Here is a 15488-nt window from a genome sequence, read left to right as displayed (position 1 = left end):
ATGTCAGAATCCTCAAGTACAGTGTGACCTGTTAGTATGTGACAGAGTAGAAGGATACTGTGTCTGCTTCCTTCCCTATGAAGAGTGATGAATATCCTTCCAGATGCATTTGGCCCAGTGTGAAAGGTTAAATATGATTGAGGTAATGCCTGCGATACGCTCAAGAGCAGATTTCACATCCAAGGGTGCAGGCAATTAGATTTTTTTTTAATGGTGTAGTAACAAGAGAAAGAAAACACACAAATACACTCATACCTAATGGTAAACTGAATTTATTTCCTCTTGGAAAACAATTCCAGTAATCTCCAGGTTCAGACCGCAGAGTAAACATTAATAACAGTAACATACAGGTTAGTTCAACTGATTCAAGAATTTGGCTGCGTGAAATCATTAAGGAAAACCTTGAACACTCAAAGCTTCAAATGTATCCAGGGAAAAAAAAATTCTTTGACAGTCTACATAACAACTATTGCATATATAGTGATGCTACCTGTCACATTGCAAGGCTTACAAATATATATATACGGGCCTTATCCAGCTGTGGGGTTCTGTTCTGTGAGAACATCTCTTCATGGTTTGCAAGAATCTTCAGCAATAAAAAATAGTCTTAGATTTAAGCGCTGATATACCAAAAGAGAAATTCTAGGCTTAAGTGTAAAGAAAAGGAAGTCCAACCACAGTCTCATGTATAGCAGTTGTTTTTAATCTTTCTTCCTTAAAAATACTTTATCTTAAGCCGTTTTGGTCATACGTCTCTTTTTTTTTTTTTTTTTTAAATCTTGCCTGAATAGGGCCCAAGTCCACTTGTCTTTATAAGACCATTTTAGTATCAGACGACATAATATATGTGCAACACTTTATATACAAGGGGTCTATCCGGTGCGCAAAAGTTCAAACACATGAACATCCAACAGTTTTGATAATACAAGTTTTATGGTACAATACAATGTTTCTGAATAATATACATTAACAATGAAAGTTTCGTGCAAAGAGTAAAACATGTTCCCTTTTTGTGCCACAAAAGCAATTCTCCTTGAGAGACTGTACTTGCACTAACTGCTGTGTTGGGTCATTGTATGATTCTGTAAATAACAAAACAAAACAAAACAAAAAAAAAAAAAAGAAAAAGGAGAGAGGGAAAACAAACTTCAGTGATTTCATTTTCATCAGACCAAGCATATATACATGTAATTAATTCATAATGACTTGAACAATGAGCTTCTGCCCTCTGATGAATACTGCTCATGCGTGCCCTCTAATGCTAAAAAAAAAAAAAAAAAAAAAAAATCTAATGCTCCTTCCCCAGGGAGAAAGAGACCCAGACTGCTGCCACCCGTGAGGGCCTGGAAGGAGAGGCCAGGGCAGGAGCCTCCTTAATGTGAGATGGCTGGCTGGCACCTTGCCTTTTCTCCACCTCTGCCATGTCTTTCTATAATACCCTCTCACCATCCATCATCTCTTCTTATTAAGATAGGACCCAGTGTTCAAGAAGCAGGTAGCACTGTTTTAACAGTTTTGTGTATCTGTGCATGATTTCCATTGGTTACATATGCCTCTGTTCCAATCCCTCCGAGACTGTAACATCTTGACAACAGGGGCTCTATCTGCCCCTGAATACGGGTATGAAATGCCAGAGTTACCCGGCAGATGATGGACAGCGGGAGCAGCGCCCCTCATGAGGATGGGCTTCGGGCTGTGGTCATAGCATGTCTCAGGAGCAGATTATAGTAGCCTGCCACGTCTCCCCAGTCCTCGGATGCTCTTTCTCAGCTGACCAGCCTGCGTTGTATATTGGTGGTCTCCGTTCGTCTATGCTAGTGTGTCCCGTTTCTGAGTGAACACCCTCCTTCCAAATTGTGAGAGGGTAACTGGGATTGCCGGGCAACTCAGGAGCACCAGCCATGCCCTGAGGGTGGACGGCAGGTGGGAAGGCTCTAGAACCAGGCCTGGAGGATAGTCACAGATCTGCGGGACATTCGCTTGGAGCATAAGCCTGGAGATGGCCTGATCTCCACTCCTCCTCTGTGCTTTCCTGGAGCCATATTCTCTCACTACTCACCTGTATCCCCTGACCCTAATCCCTTCTTATTACAACCTTGGGGCCTAGCTCAAAATATCACCACTTTCATCCTCACCATCTAACACTGATCTCTCCCTTCTCTGATTTCCTGCTGCACTTTATACTGCTTATATAGGATGCATCTTAGGTCTTGTCTCATGATTATTTGTAGGCCTGGCTCTCACCCACGCTGGTAATTCTGATGTTCATTCATTTATTCATTCCTCTACAAGCATCTATTGGAAACATACATCAGCACCTGTCACATGCCATAGCGCTGCAGTGCTCAGGAAAGAGGGTTTGGCTATCTCAGTGACTGGCTGGCAAGGCAAGGGCTGCTGGAGAGGAAGGGCATGGTCCTTGCCTTCATGCCTTCAAAGTGCTCACAGTCTAAAGAAGGTCATGTGGGCACATAACCATAAAGCAAGATGGCAAGCAGTCTATTAGAAAAGAACACAGAAATGTCATGGCCACACCTAAACCTGCCTAGCCATTGGGGAAGGGTTCACAGTGGATCCAGCACACTGACAGCTAGAAACATGAGCAGAGAGTACAGGGAGGGCACTCTAGGCCAAGGGACCCACATGGGTCAGGGCAATGAAATAGGAATATGCAAGGTACGTTTGCAGACCTGCAACTTGTTTAGATTGGTTGAATTCTTCTGGAGAATGTTCTGAATCAACAATACTCATGAGACGTGAAGATGGAGCTGGTTTGGGGCAAGAATATGAGCAGTCCTTTTCTACCTTGCTAAAGAGCTCAGACTGTCTTGTAGGTTAAGGGAGCCACTGGAGTATTTTAAGCAGAGGGATTCATCTTAGAGATGTTTGTTATCTATTCATCCTTTACAGCAACTAGCAAACTGCCTGCTCCCTGAATACAGGCTGAATGACCAGAGGTTCAGCTGAGAACCAATTGGGGCTAGGTGGAGAAGTGGGAGAGCTGGGAGCCTTGTGAAGAGGACCTAGGTCTTCCTTGTTCCATTTTAAATTTAGCTCATTTTTGGAAAAGATGGATGACAAATCATGATGGAGAACAGTATTTCACTCTCCCTTATTTAAAACATATCTTAATAGTCTCGGCCTCAAAGTGAATACAGGAGGTAGCAAATTGTTTTTATGCCAGCTCTTTTATTGGTATATTGACTTTTAATACTTCTGCAAAGTACTTGTCACCAAGATGTAGAGAGAAAGGGTAATAAAAGTACTAATGAGACCAAAAAACTACGCTATTTTTCTTAAAAATCAACATGATTCTGTTCAGAAAGGTTATAAACAATAAAAGTTTGATTACTCAAAATACACCACGTCTAAGCCTTCTTATACCTTTTGCTATCTCAGAGTCAAGTTTATAGAAAGGTTTTTTATTTTTAGAAAGTCCAAAAATAACGACCAAATAAGTACAAGAAGATATAATACAGATTGAGCATCTCCAAATGGGAACATCCAAAATCCAAATACTCCAAAATCTGAAACTTTTGAGCACCGACATGATGACATATAGGTGACTAAGCTAGTGACACCTTTGCTTTCTGATGGTTCAGTGTACTCAAACTTTGTTTCATGCACAAAATTATCGAAAATACTGTGTAAAATGACCTTTGGGCTATGTGTATAAGCCATATAAGAAATATAAATGAATTTTGTGTTTAGACTTGGGTTGCATCCCCAAGACATCTCATTATATATATGCAAATATGCCAAAATCTGAAATCGAAAACACTTCTGGTCCCAAGCATTTTAAAAAAGGAATACTCAACCTGTATTTGCCTAAATGAAAGGACTCTAACAGAAAGACGGGTGTTTTTCTCTTCTTACCAAAATCAAAGTAAAATAAATCAGTTTAATAACATTACTTTCAAATGTTTAAGTGCTTATGATGGACAATCCACATGTGACTGGATTCTAGGGGTTAGTGAAAGAGTACACAGTGCAATTTTCCTGGTGGTTTTATATGTACTCATACCAAGATGCTACACAACGAGAACCCAAAACAAACTGCCCGTAACAGTTGGCAATGGTTGTGTGTTGTATGCTTTCATCCTCAACCAAAGCTGTACAGGTCTCTTCAGAGGTGCAAGGAACATGAACAAATACACATACATCACTTACTGCAACAGACTGAAGTTGTTTCATAAAGGAGTTATGTTTTCTATATAAGAGAGAGGAATACAGATTTGTGAGAACGATAAGGGTATGGCTTGTGAAATTCAAAAATAAAGCAACCCAATGTAAGTAATATCAACATAAGAAATCTGGCATGAGAAATGTAAGGGCAGGAAGTCCTCTTGGTTTGGAGATACCTGCAGACCACGGAGGTCTCTTATTCTCATTTTCTTTGGTTTCCCCTTTTTCGCTCCAGCCCAACAGAGAGCTATGGCAGGGTCTCCCCAGGCCTGGCTGTCCACCACTGGCAGTGACTCTCATGGTGGAAGGCAGCACGTTCCTAGAGGTTCTTGGGCAGTGGATATATTTGTATTGGAAACAACCCCACCATGGGATTCTGCTCCATCCTCAAGGGCTTGCCTTTGCCACCTTTGAGGATCTAGGGGATGTGTCTGTTCTCCTCCCCCATGCAGTATTTCAAGTCCACTGGAAATACAAATGGCCTCATTTCATTTTCTGGGGGAAGGAATGGAATATCTGAGCCACAGGTTATTCGACTGGCTTTTAGGTGTTGGGGAGAACAGATGTGAAGTCCTAGTCTCTGGACCTGACTAAAGATTCTCTGAGTAGAAAAACAAGAAGTTGCTTCATGGGAGCACTCAGTGTTTTTTGTGTTTTCTGATGCTCACAGACATTATTTCTTCAGAAAGGGAGACAAGAGGCAAGAGGGAAGGATTAAAAAGTAGACAGCAGAAGCGCCAAGCAAAGAGAGGGTACGCTCTGAGGCCCACTTTGCTCTCCCCCTGGCTACTTGCCACACCACAAAACCAGTCCAGAGGCAGCAAGGACAAAAATGCATATGAGCAGAAAGCAGAAAAATGCTGCCAGGCCATCCACAAGCAGCCTTCTCTCTGTGCAAGAGTTTTCAGCTCTTTACGTCCAGAGGAAACCACTACACTAGAACAAAGCAGTGGGTAATCTCACCAATTTTACACAGCAATTCACAGTCCCTAAAGTACTTTAATGCAATGACGGGTTATGAGAAAAAATATCTGTTCCAATGAAGGGAAAGTGTTTTACATAATCGAGAAGAACATCAGTGCAACATCGGTGCGTCGGTGGAGGTGGGGGGTGAAGACAGAAAAGGAAGTAGGAAGAGAAGAAAACTTTGGTAATCCCACAGAGAGCCATACTGTACTCTGCAAAAAGCCATCTCCTGGAGACCCCATGTCTAAGTAACTGAAAATTGCAAACCATTAATCCCAGTTATGAACAGTTGTTTTACACGAGGGGGGTTTGTGTTAAAAAAAAAAATCAAATCCACAACATACCTTAAAGCTTAAAAGAAGATCCATCTAGGTAGGTATGATACCTTAATAGCGAGGTTTCAAAAACACTTTCTTTACTGGAAAGGGCCCCATTTGGAAGGAGTGTGCTGTATGTATTTTTTTTCTCTATAAATGTGAAATTAAACTTAGAAAGCTAAAAAACAGATGAGGGCCTTAAAAATTCCCTTCTAGCACTATGTATTTCTTTTTAAATATGAGATGCCTTTCATTTTACAAGACTGGAATTCTCATTTTGGGCTTGGCACTCTAACAAATGATTAATTCAGCCTCCTTTTTTTCTGAGAGCTGGCCACATTTACTGGTCAAACAGTTTAATCCTATTTAAAATGCAATCCAAGAAAAATATTTTTAAGTAAAAATAAAAATCCATGATCCTTTGAAACTGCTCACCTTGGCTAAAGACATTCCATTTTCCTGCAATCTTGATGTAAATTTGAATTTTTGCACCTATATCAATGATGAAATTCAGCTTTGGAGGAAAGCCAGGGGGCACCTATCTTCCCAGGGCTGAAAAATTAAATTCCCAACCCCAAAACTTATGCCCAGAGATTGCCTTCACTTTTCTAATTCTTTGGCGGAGACATGTCTCGTCTGTGCTTTGTAACACTCTGTTGGCATCGGCAAAATGTTACGTATCAATGGCCATAAAAACAAAAACGGCATTTGAATGGAAGTTTTGTGAAATCTGTTGATTCAAAGATGTTAATCATTTTTACCATGACTTGTTTATTTATAGCCTTTTGTTTCAAACAAATTCTGACAAGCTTTTAAAACTAAGTAAAAGAGCCAGCATGCTATTTTAAAAAGGAATGAAAAAAAAATAATAATAACAAGCTTTCCACTAATTCACTATGCCATTAGAAACCCGAATTTAAACTGCAGTTGTATTCAATTTAAATGAGATGTTTTCTAACTAGATGAAATAGTAGGCAATTGTGGCTCAGAAACAAGGCAAGGCGGGAAGAAATAAAGAAATATAAAGATTAAATGTGGCTGTTTCTTTCAACAGATGGTGACAGCACCATGGCAGCGCGTTGTTTTTTCTTTAGTTGAAGAACACAAACATCCGTAATCAATCATCACTGATTAACTAATTATATTACCCTTCCTTTTATCACTTGGGTTGGACCTTTATCTGTAAACACTGAGGATAATCGGTATGCTCTTATTTTTCTGGAAGTATATTCCAGTTCACATAGAGCCGTGCAGTTACAGGCTGCAAACAGAATTCTACATTACCGTCCACCTTTAAGCACTATTGCTTTTTTTCATTTTTTATTTTTTTTTAAACAAAAGCAATTGGTTTCCAACAGGCTGGATAATAAGTCTTTTGACCTGCATTCTTCTTTGACCCATTAAGGTCACCCCTGTGCTTGGGCATATAGCTGACTTAGGAAATGCCTGCAAGTCCTACATTTCATCTCCTGCCCACTCAAAATAAAGCTTTCTTTAAATGTGCCTGTACGGGTCCCTGAAGGCCAAAGAGGCATCCCTGTAGTGGGCAATGGAGGGACAGAAGCTTCTGCCTTTATTAATGAATGCAGACCATTATGAGTCTGGCTGGCTCCTTCGCGGTTCCCAGAAGCATATACTGTACGTGACTTAAAATGCTAGAATATTGACACAAAGCGAGCCGGGCACCCCTAAGGAAAATTACTCCTTGGATATAATGCAGGCTCGTAACAGCTATTAGAGTACAAAATAAAACCCTCCGGGATCAGACTGACATATACCGCATTCTACCTAGTCCTCAAACGTTAGAAGAATTTCTTTGTGAAGGCATTCTCAAGGACGGCATTAAACTGACTTTTGTAGCAATCTGCAACAGCTTTTTGGCTTAGAGCTTTTAGTACTAAATCTCTGGTTTGAATCAATATAAGTACTATATCTTCTACATTAATCAATACATTTGGTTCAATACATGTTCTATTAAATTATACTTTCTAATCAAGATTTTTACATTTCCACCCTCTCTCTTTTTCATTCCCAACTTCTTACGCTAGGAAAATAGTTTTAAAAGTGTATACAGCTAATGATGACAGGATCCTGGGTTATTTCCCCTGAACATTAAGAGAAAAAATAGTCGCAACGGCAAAGGATGACCTTTAAGCATCTTAATAAGGTTAACAGGATGTGAATGTTAATAAATTAACATTTTCAAAGTCCACACAATTACAAAAGTACTCATAATTTTAAACTGATGAAAAGTAAATTGCTACGGCTCTGGGAGTACCATTAGGAACGTTCTAAAAACTACACTGAAGACCAAAATCACCCTCAAGTACCCCACTTTGCCCACCCCAAAGTTTCTACTGCCCAGAACTGTATAATTTCTGGCTGGAGAAATCTGGGGTAATTGTGTTTTTATGGACCTTACCAGGTAAACAGCAGGACCATCTCTGTGAACACTGCATTTTTGTGAGCTATGTTACAGTTCAATGAATATTTTTTAAAGGACAAATATACAACAATATTTTCCCTAAGTGCTATGAGAATCAAACAGACATATGCCTGGTGGATTTTTCGTAGCCAGGGAAGTTGACTCATAATCTTTACATGTGTAGAATCCGCTAGAATGAAGTTCTACTCTTTTCTTATGACATAACAATGGCATTTCCAAACTGTCGTGATATGCTTTTGCCCCTCTCCTGAATGCCATGAATGTTGCATTTATGATCATGTTTGCACGGACAGAATATCCCTTTTTATTTTTTCATATGGTAATGTCATCACCATGAACTTACAGAGACACTGATGCATTTTCTTTTGACATTTAACAGTTCACATGGGTTTGGTCTGACATCTCAAAGCATTTTCTGGATGACACTAAGCTATATTAAAGCAAAAGGTGAAATGGCATCATCAGAAGCGATCAGAAGAATACAAGATATTAAAGAAGGAAAAGGACTATTAGGGCGTTTCGTTTGTCCCCTTGTAGGAACATAATTGTTTGGTAAAGTTTACACACCAGGCCAGTTTTGAATGATTCTAGCAATGAGTTTCCATCATATCTCCCATAGGAAACCATTTCACATTCTAATAAACCTCACTGAAGGACATTTTTGTTGTTGTTCTCTGGACATTTGTGTTAACTATGTCCAGAAAAAGGGTGATCCGAGATAATCCTGATGGATGAGGACACTGGCATGTTGATGAGTTTATATTCCAAACACTAGACCATGTAACTATAGTATAAAGTTCATCCATCTCATTCAAAGCAACCTAGAAGACCATCCAGCACACCATTTCTCAGTCATTATATAAAACACATCCCATTCACTTGCTTGGTTCCAGAGAGAAGCCTGAAAAGAGATTTCAGAAAGCCAGTGGGGCCTACCTTATACAAGCAGGGTTTCCCAACCTCAGCACTACTAACATTTGGAGCTGGGCAATTCTTCTTGTTCAAGGGGGTTGTCCTGGACACTGTAGGATGTTTAGCAGCATCCTTGGTCACTATCGCCAACATGCTAGTGGCATCTTCCCAGTTGTGACAAACAGAAATGTCCCCTGACACTGCCACATACCTCTTGGTGGGAGGTATCTCTCCCACCAGGGAGATATTGAGGAACACTGGCTTATACTGTTTGAAACACATTTGTGCATGAATAAATGAAAGCTGGGAGACAAGGAGAGTTCTGCATTAAAGGGATCTGAAGAATCTGCAGGGAAGAACTGATCTAAAGGGGAAGAAGAAATGGTGGTCTATGAGGTGTGTTAAATAGCTGTAACGAGGAGGTCTTGTTAATGACCTGTCTTGTTATGACAGGTTTAAATTAGAGGTCAGATAAGGAACAGGTGGTTATAAGGAAGACATATAATTGTTTTGAATTGACTTTGTATTGAAAACACATTGAGCTTGCTATACCATGCTTGAGTATGCTACTTGGTCTTCATTCTAAGATGGTATCTTCCCCACCTGAAAATGAGAATTGCAAAGGGACACATACATACCACATGAGACTGTACTGCAGTAAATATATACTGTACTGCAGTAAAATGTAGTCAAGGGGTGAATGTGGGCAAGTGTACAGGAACTGGAGAAAGAATTCTTTGAGATATATAATAAATGGCATTAAGTGAAGAACCAAGTATTTCCAGAAGTGTTCATTCCTTTAGTGACTTATCAAGACCATCCATGTACCATCGATGAACAAAGATGGTACGTTTTAGTGGCAATCAATCAATGCTGCTTTAGGGATATTTACAATCTAATAATGTTTAAAGGGACCCAAATATTAGACTCAGGAAATCAGCGTTTGGGGAATGGAAACAACTATCTACTTTGAAAGAACTACAGAACCATCATCCTCAATTTGTTGGTCTAGACTCAATGGCAGGTGAATCAACTACACCTGTAAGTAATGCTGCAGAGAAAGAAAAAATTGGTTTCAGAGCTGGGGGGTTGGGGGTGGTACCTAGCAGCATCTGGTCCAGTATCTTATTTTATAGATGAGAGAATGAAGTCCCAGAGGGTTGAAGCCAACGCTCAAGGTCTTAGAGTTAGTCCTACGGCTGGGCCAGCTGTCCAGATAAAGGACACTCATTGCTACAGCCCAAACCTTCTGCCTGGAGAGACAGGGTGCTCTAGGACACACAGGAAGGGCCCTTCACCTTATGTGAGAGGCTCTGTTCTTGGAGTAGTCACACCTGCCTGGTGCAAGAGAGATGAGGAGGCAGAGGTAAAAAGGGAGAGAATGGCTCCCGAAGTACAGGGAAGAGCAGCAGCAAAGCTGAGAGGCCAGGGGACAGAGGGCAGGAACTGCATAGAAGCTGAAGCATCTGGTGGAGCTGCAGATATGTCCAGCTGTGCAGGGAGGTGGGGAGTCAGTTCAGAAAGGCTATTTTAGCCACATTTTGCTATTTTCTGCCATATCAAGCTAAGCTGGAAAAGCCCATGGTGGTTACCATGTACCAAGAATACCTAGCTTAGCCTTAGTCTAATGTGAGTCTTCAAAAGCCTGAGCAAAGACTAATTATTTAAATAATGCAAAGTCCCAGCAGCTAACAGAACAATTCCTAGTATTTGGACAATTAAACATTTTGGAGATATAAAACAAGCCCGTCAGTCCACCAGCTTCCAAAGGACAAATTCTACTGTGACATCATACATGGGAAATGTTAACATTGTGACAATCCCATTTTCCATTAAGAACTGAAAAACAGTAGTAAAATTTTCGTTGCAAGCTGACCCCTATCTGTTATGCATACCCGACAAGCTTGAACATTTCCCTCTCTGGAACTGACAATAGCATGCACTATCTACTACACCGAGAGTGGGGGAAAAGGGTGCCGAATGGGAAGAACAGGCTAAAAAGAGCAAAATGGCCACTGGGAACTATATTAAAGAGTGCAATGTTTATTTTTAAAAGAAAACAATGAATTGAGCTGTCTGTTTCCATGCAAGAAGCCAGAAGAAAATTTAAATCAAACTATACAAAGCCAGTGAGAGGGAGAGCGTAAAGATTTCACTCAAGATTCTGGAATTGCAGGATTACAGCGTATTGTGGGACAGAAGGCTTTGATGGGCAATACTGCCTAATAAGATATTCAGGGATTAAGTCAGTGCTTCACAGACAGATGTGTCCATGTGCCAGTTGTTGCTAAGCTTTAATTTTTTTCCCCTGTAATGTTTAATTTATCACACTGGCGCTTTCTAAACTAGAACATCTGTAAACAAGGTTAAGAATGACCTCCTTCCAATTTTACATCCATGAGCAGTGCCCCTTCTTCGTGCTCTAATTTTAGATACCTTAAAGATAAATAAATCTTTGGAAGGAAGAAAAAAGAAGGCTTGTCTGACACTGTAATGTGTTCATCTTGGGCGAATACAAATTTCCTCTCTGCCAGCTCTCGGTGCACACAACCAACTCTTGCTGCTGAAGCTATCAAGCATCCCCTTCCCAGTCAAATGCAATTAAACAAACTTCTGCTAAATATTTAACAGCCTTGTGTAGTAATTAGCGGCAAATAATGGAAGCTTAAATTGATAATTGCTCAGAAATATCCTCTTACAAACATTACAAAATTCCAACTCCTCCCTTTTCTCTTAGATTTTGAATCCCTGAAGGTTTTTGAAGAAAATTTAGTTAGCGAAATTAACTATAATCATATCACTTAGCCAAGATCTCAGAGTTAAGTTTGGCTGTTTTGCAGTCAGCTGCAAGATTCCACTGGCATCATTTACTTCACTTCCGTGTTTGAAATCCATTGAAATTTAGATATACACTGAAAGATGGTGGAGCAGGGCATTGATTTAAAAACTGACTGGCAGGCTTAGGATTTGAACTCTGGTCCACCAGATTCAAAAGGTCATCTGATTAGAATGGGAGAAGCACAGGGCGTTGCAATTTATATTCAAAGGGTAACCTTTGTAGGAAGAAGGAGGGAGCCAAGACTCTTTCTGCTTTTCCACTTGATAGGGACACGGATTCCCTTCGACCAAATTCCAATAATTATGAAAAATAGTCTATTGAACTTGGGCAAAAAGCAAAAGAAATGCCACTTGCTTGTAGTCTTGTAGTGTATTATTTCTTTTATTAAAAACACTGCCACACTCCCTAGGAGGTAAACTCACATTAAGAGTAAGTCAAACATGTTATAAATCATTAAGAATAACAGAAAAACATCTTTCCCTAACATAAGCCAAAAAAAAAAAAAAAAAAAAAAAAAAAAAAAAAAAAAAAGCTTGTCTACTATGGCGGATGTTTTAGTAAAGATATATAAAAATAAAACTGTGAAAGGACAATGTATTAATTTAGATAAACTATGTTAAGTATGAGTCACCTCCTGAGTTCTGTGTGTATGCATGTGTATGTGCGCGTGTACGCGTGTGCGTGCGTGTGTGCATGCGCGCGGGAATACGCGTGTGCGTGTGTCCATTTCCATGCCTAAACAAGTGAGTGTTGTGCAGGGCAATAACAAGAGTTACATACATGCATTGCTTCTACAGGTAAAATTCCTGGTGTTTGCCTTTGATCTTTCTGTCTCTCCGGGGACTTATTCCTGCATGGAGAATGCAATTAGAACGAGCCCCAAGTAACTCTTGTTTAAGTTCTAAGCAAGTCGTTTAAAAATGCAAGTATTCCACGGGCCCAATTCTGTTTGGTTGCCCCCACTTTAAATAAAAAATGCGAGTTTGGAGAGAGGAGAAAACATTTCACACTCAAATTTGGTGCTTTTTAAAAATTTTGCCTGTGTGCTTGCTTTTCTTTCCCTTTTCCCTGTATGTTACTGTGCATTGTTGAAAGTTTCAGGTCTCTTTCTTTAACGATCCCTCCCCACTCCCTAAAATCATCCTGGTTTATAGCAAGTTCACACAGGCACAAAGAAGTCAGGAATGGTTGAGTGCATTTCCCATTCTCTATTAAACCTGTTCTTAAGATATGTTTTTATTCTTTCTTGTCCACGATTTCCCATTGTCTTATACCTTTTAAGGTCTTAAAATGGCAGAGCTGCCCCCACTCGCCGCCCTGCCAAGAAGGGCTTCTATTTGCTTCAGAAACTCACAACGTGAAGTTCCCATTCTCCTCTCACTTTCTGGGCACCCTTTCTGGCTTTACTTCTAGGTCTCTGTGGGACAGTTTCCTCACCCCTTATGGTACACAGAGCTACTGGAAAGAGAACCCTTTAATTCCTCCACACAGAGATGTGCTGTAGCTATGGTGAGAGTAATCTATAACCCTCACATCCTTAAATAATTTGCTACTCCAAGTTAATTTTAATTCATTACAATAAAGCAATATAATTTCAAAAATCTCTTTAAAGTGAAGTATTTAACATGATCCTGAAAGAAAGACAGTCCTGACTAACAGAAGGCCAGGCGGCAGGCATGGTGCAAACTCATGCAAATTCAAAGGTGAGCCGTAAACAAGAACACACAGCAACACTGCCATGCATAAAGGGCCAGGCAACGGGAGGCCTCATTCTAATCAGTCCTCAAAGGAACCTGCCATACAGAAGTGGCACTTATTCTAATTTAAAGCCCTCATGCTTGCTTCAGTGTTGCAAAATTTATAAAAGAATAACTTCATTAAACCGCCTGGCACTTCAAACACAAATGCAAACCAGCCACAACACACAGGGGCCGGACAAGAGGAAGAGAAATATTCCCAGAGAGTTGTTAGCTCAGATACTAAAATAGAGTCTGCATTGTGGTGCTTCTCTTTCCGTGCAACTTTCCTTCACCAAGGACTCCTGCCACCGGGCTCTTTACTTCTGTCACGAGTCCTGTTGCTCCTGTGAGTCTGCTTAATAACACTGAAAATCATTCCAAGCGGTTTGGCCAGCCCAGTCACATGCAGAAATACATCTGGCAGTACATAAATGAACGCTATTCAATGTTCCTTGCCTGGTCTGCAGAGGAGATTGATTCTGAACACACCACTATTACAGTTCCCATTTACTTGGGTATATATTTCAGACTCACCTAAGTTGTTGAAAAACTAATGGAAGAAAAAATTTCTTCCCCTTAACCCTGGTACTCAAGAAAGAAAACAATAATAAGGGTTAAGTGGAAACAGTCTACTGAATCCACGCACCGCGCAGGAGAAAAGTTATTGTCACATCCTAAAACATACGCTTTAAAGGAAACTTTCTTCTCCCCTTAATCAGAGTCACAGAAACGCTACAGAAAAATGACTTCAGGCTAGATTCCTAAGCTACAATGCAGTGTGTGTCAGAACACACATCATTTCATGCTGAACTGTCAGCATATTTCTCAAAATCATTTTTTTTGGAATGCAATGAAAAGACAATCTGGAAGCCTGTATAAAAACTCCAAGCCTCTGAGAAAGTATGTGTCACCCACAAGTTCAACTAAGCATCACGATCTTGAGAGATCCCAGTAACGAACCACTCCTTTCCTGCTCAGTTTCTCGTCACCTTAGTGAGCACAAACCTGTGCTAAGATTTTGCTTCAGAGAATACAGTGAGCGTTCAAAAACCTTGAAAATGGTAATCCGTGGATGAATAAGAGGAAATGGCCTTAGGGTAAGTAAAAGGTGAATCTCTCCAAGGGTTATAAAAGAAAAAGACTGCTTATCCCAGTTGTTTTTCAGAATTTTGGAGTGGGATTCTTGCTGTTGGTTGGAAGAAAGACCTGTTAAAGGGTGCTCAGACCAGGCTGACCGGAGACCAGTTCCATGTAGTGGATGTGAAACTTGAAGTTGTCACCAAAAACCGCAGGATGGTAGGAGTCATATTCTTCTTAGGGTAAACAAATATTGAAATGAATTATCTCTTATCCTTATGCAATTGTTTTATAGTGCTGGAAGCTTTTTATATCCAAATGATGCAATACATTGGTGAAGGTAAGTTTGTGTTCCTTTTTCTCTCCATGAATACAATAGGGCTAATCAGATGGAATGAATGAGCCAATTCACTTACGGGTAGCCTTTATTATACAATAAAATATGGATTATTGATCTTGTGGAGTTGGCAATGCATGATGCAAATTCAGTGAAGAAAACCTCCAAAATTGGAATTTGAGGCGATTTGTATTGATGCCTGAATCTACTTAGAACTATTTTCACTTTTGAAAAACCATAAAAATAAAACAACACTAAAACTAATTAAACCCAGTGTTCCAAAAAAGGACAACAAAAAGTTAACACAGAGGCCTGGGATGGCCCTCTTATAGGGTAAAAACCCTTGTTGTATTCCAATGGAGGGAGACCAAACAGGCAGGCTCTTTGGGCCTGTCTGCGGGGTAGTGAGTACAAACTTATTTGCTAGACCCAAATGTGCTGCCCAGGAAACTTGCTACAAATCCAACCAGCCCTGTAATAAGAGTCAGTGTATTGTTGTGGCCCTCGCACTTGTGAGGCATACTTGTTTAAAATACAACACTGGGCTGTCCTAGCAAAATCCTTTCATCTCTTATCTCTTAAAAAATGCAATAATCAGCCCGGGTTAGGAGGCAGCTCTGAATACGTGGGTCACATGGCAAGGAAAGTCTACACAGCAAACACTGAGGGG

The 15488-nt window shown here is 40.2% G+C and overlaps 1 protein-coding gene across 4 annotated transcripts in view; it reads right to left on the bottom strand.

The window, feature by feature from the left end:
- Positions 1 to 254: 254 nt before the first annotated feature.
- ZNF521 (zinc finger protein 521) overlaps positions 255 to 15488 on the bottom strand; it is a 293855-nt gene continuing 278621 nt past the window's right edge. For 3 of the 4 annotated variants that reach the window (XM_023207760.2, XM_023207762.2, XM_023207761.1), the window contains one exon: positions 255 to 1082. In XM_023207760.2, the coding sequence (XP_023063528.1) occupies positions 1053 to 1082 (30 nt within the window). In that variant the 3' untranslated portion in view covers positions 255 to 1052. The remainder of the gene's footprint in view (positions 1083 to 15488) is intronic. The other variant, XR_002730767.1, reaches the window with a different exon arrangement.

This window comes from Piliocolobus tephrosceles, chromosome 18 (assembly GCF_002776525.5).
Source record: "Piliocolobus tephrosceles isolate RC106 chromosome 18, ASM277652v3, whole genome shotgun sequence".
NCBI classification, from domain to species: domain Eukaryota; kingdom Metazoa; phylum Chordata; class Mammalia; order Primates; family Cercopithecidae; genus Piliocolobus; species Piliocolobus tephrosceles.
Note: the sequence above shows the minus strand (reverse complement) of the source record. Positions and strands in the feature narration are given on the sequence as shown.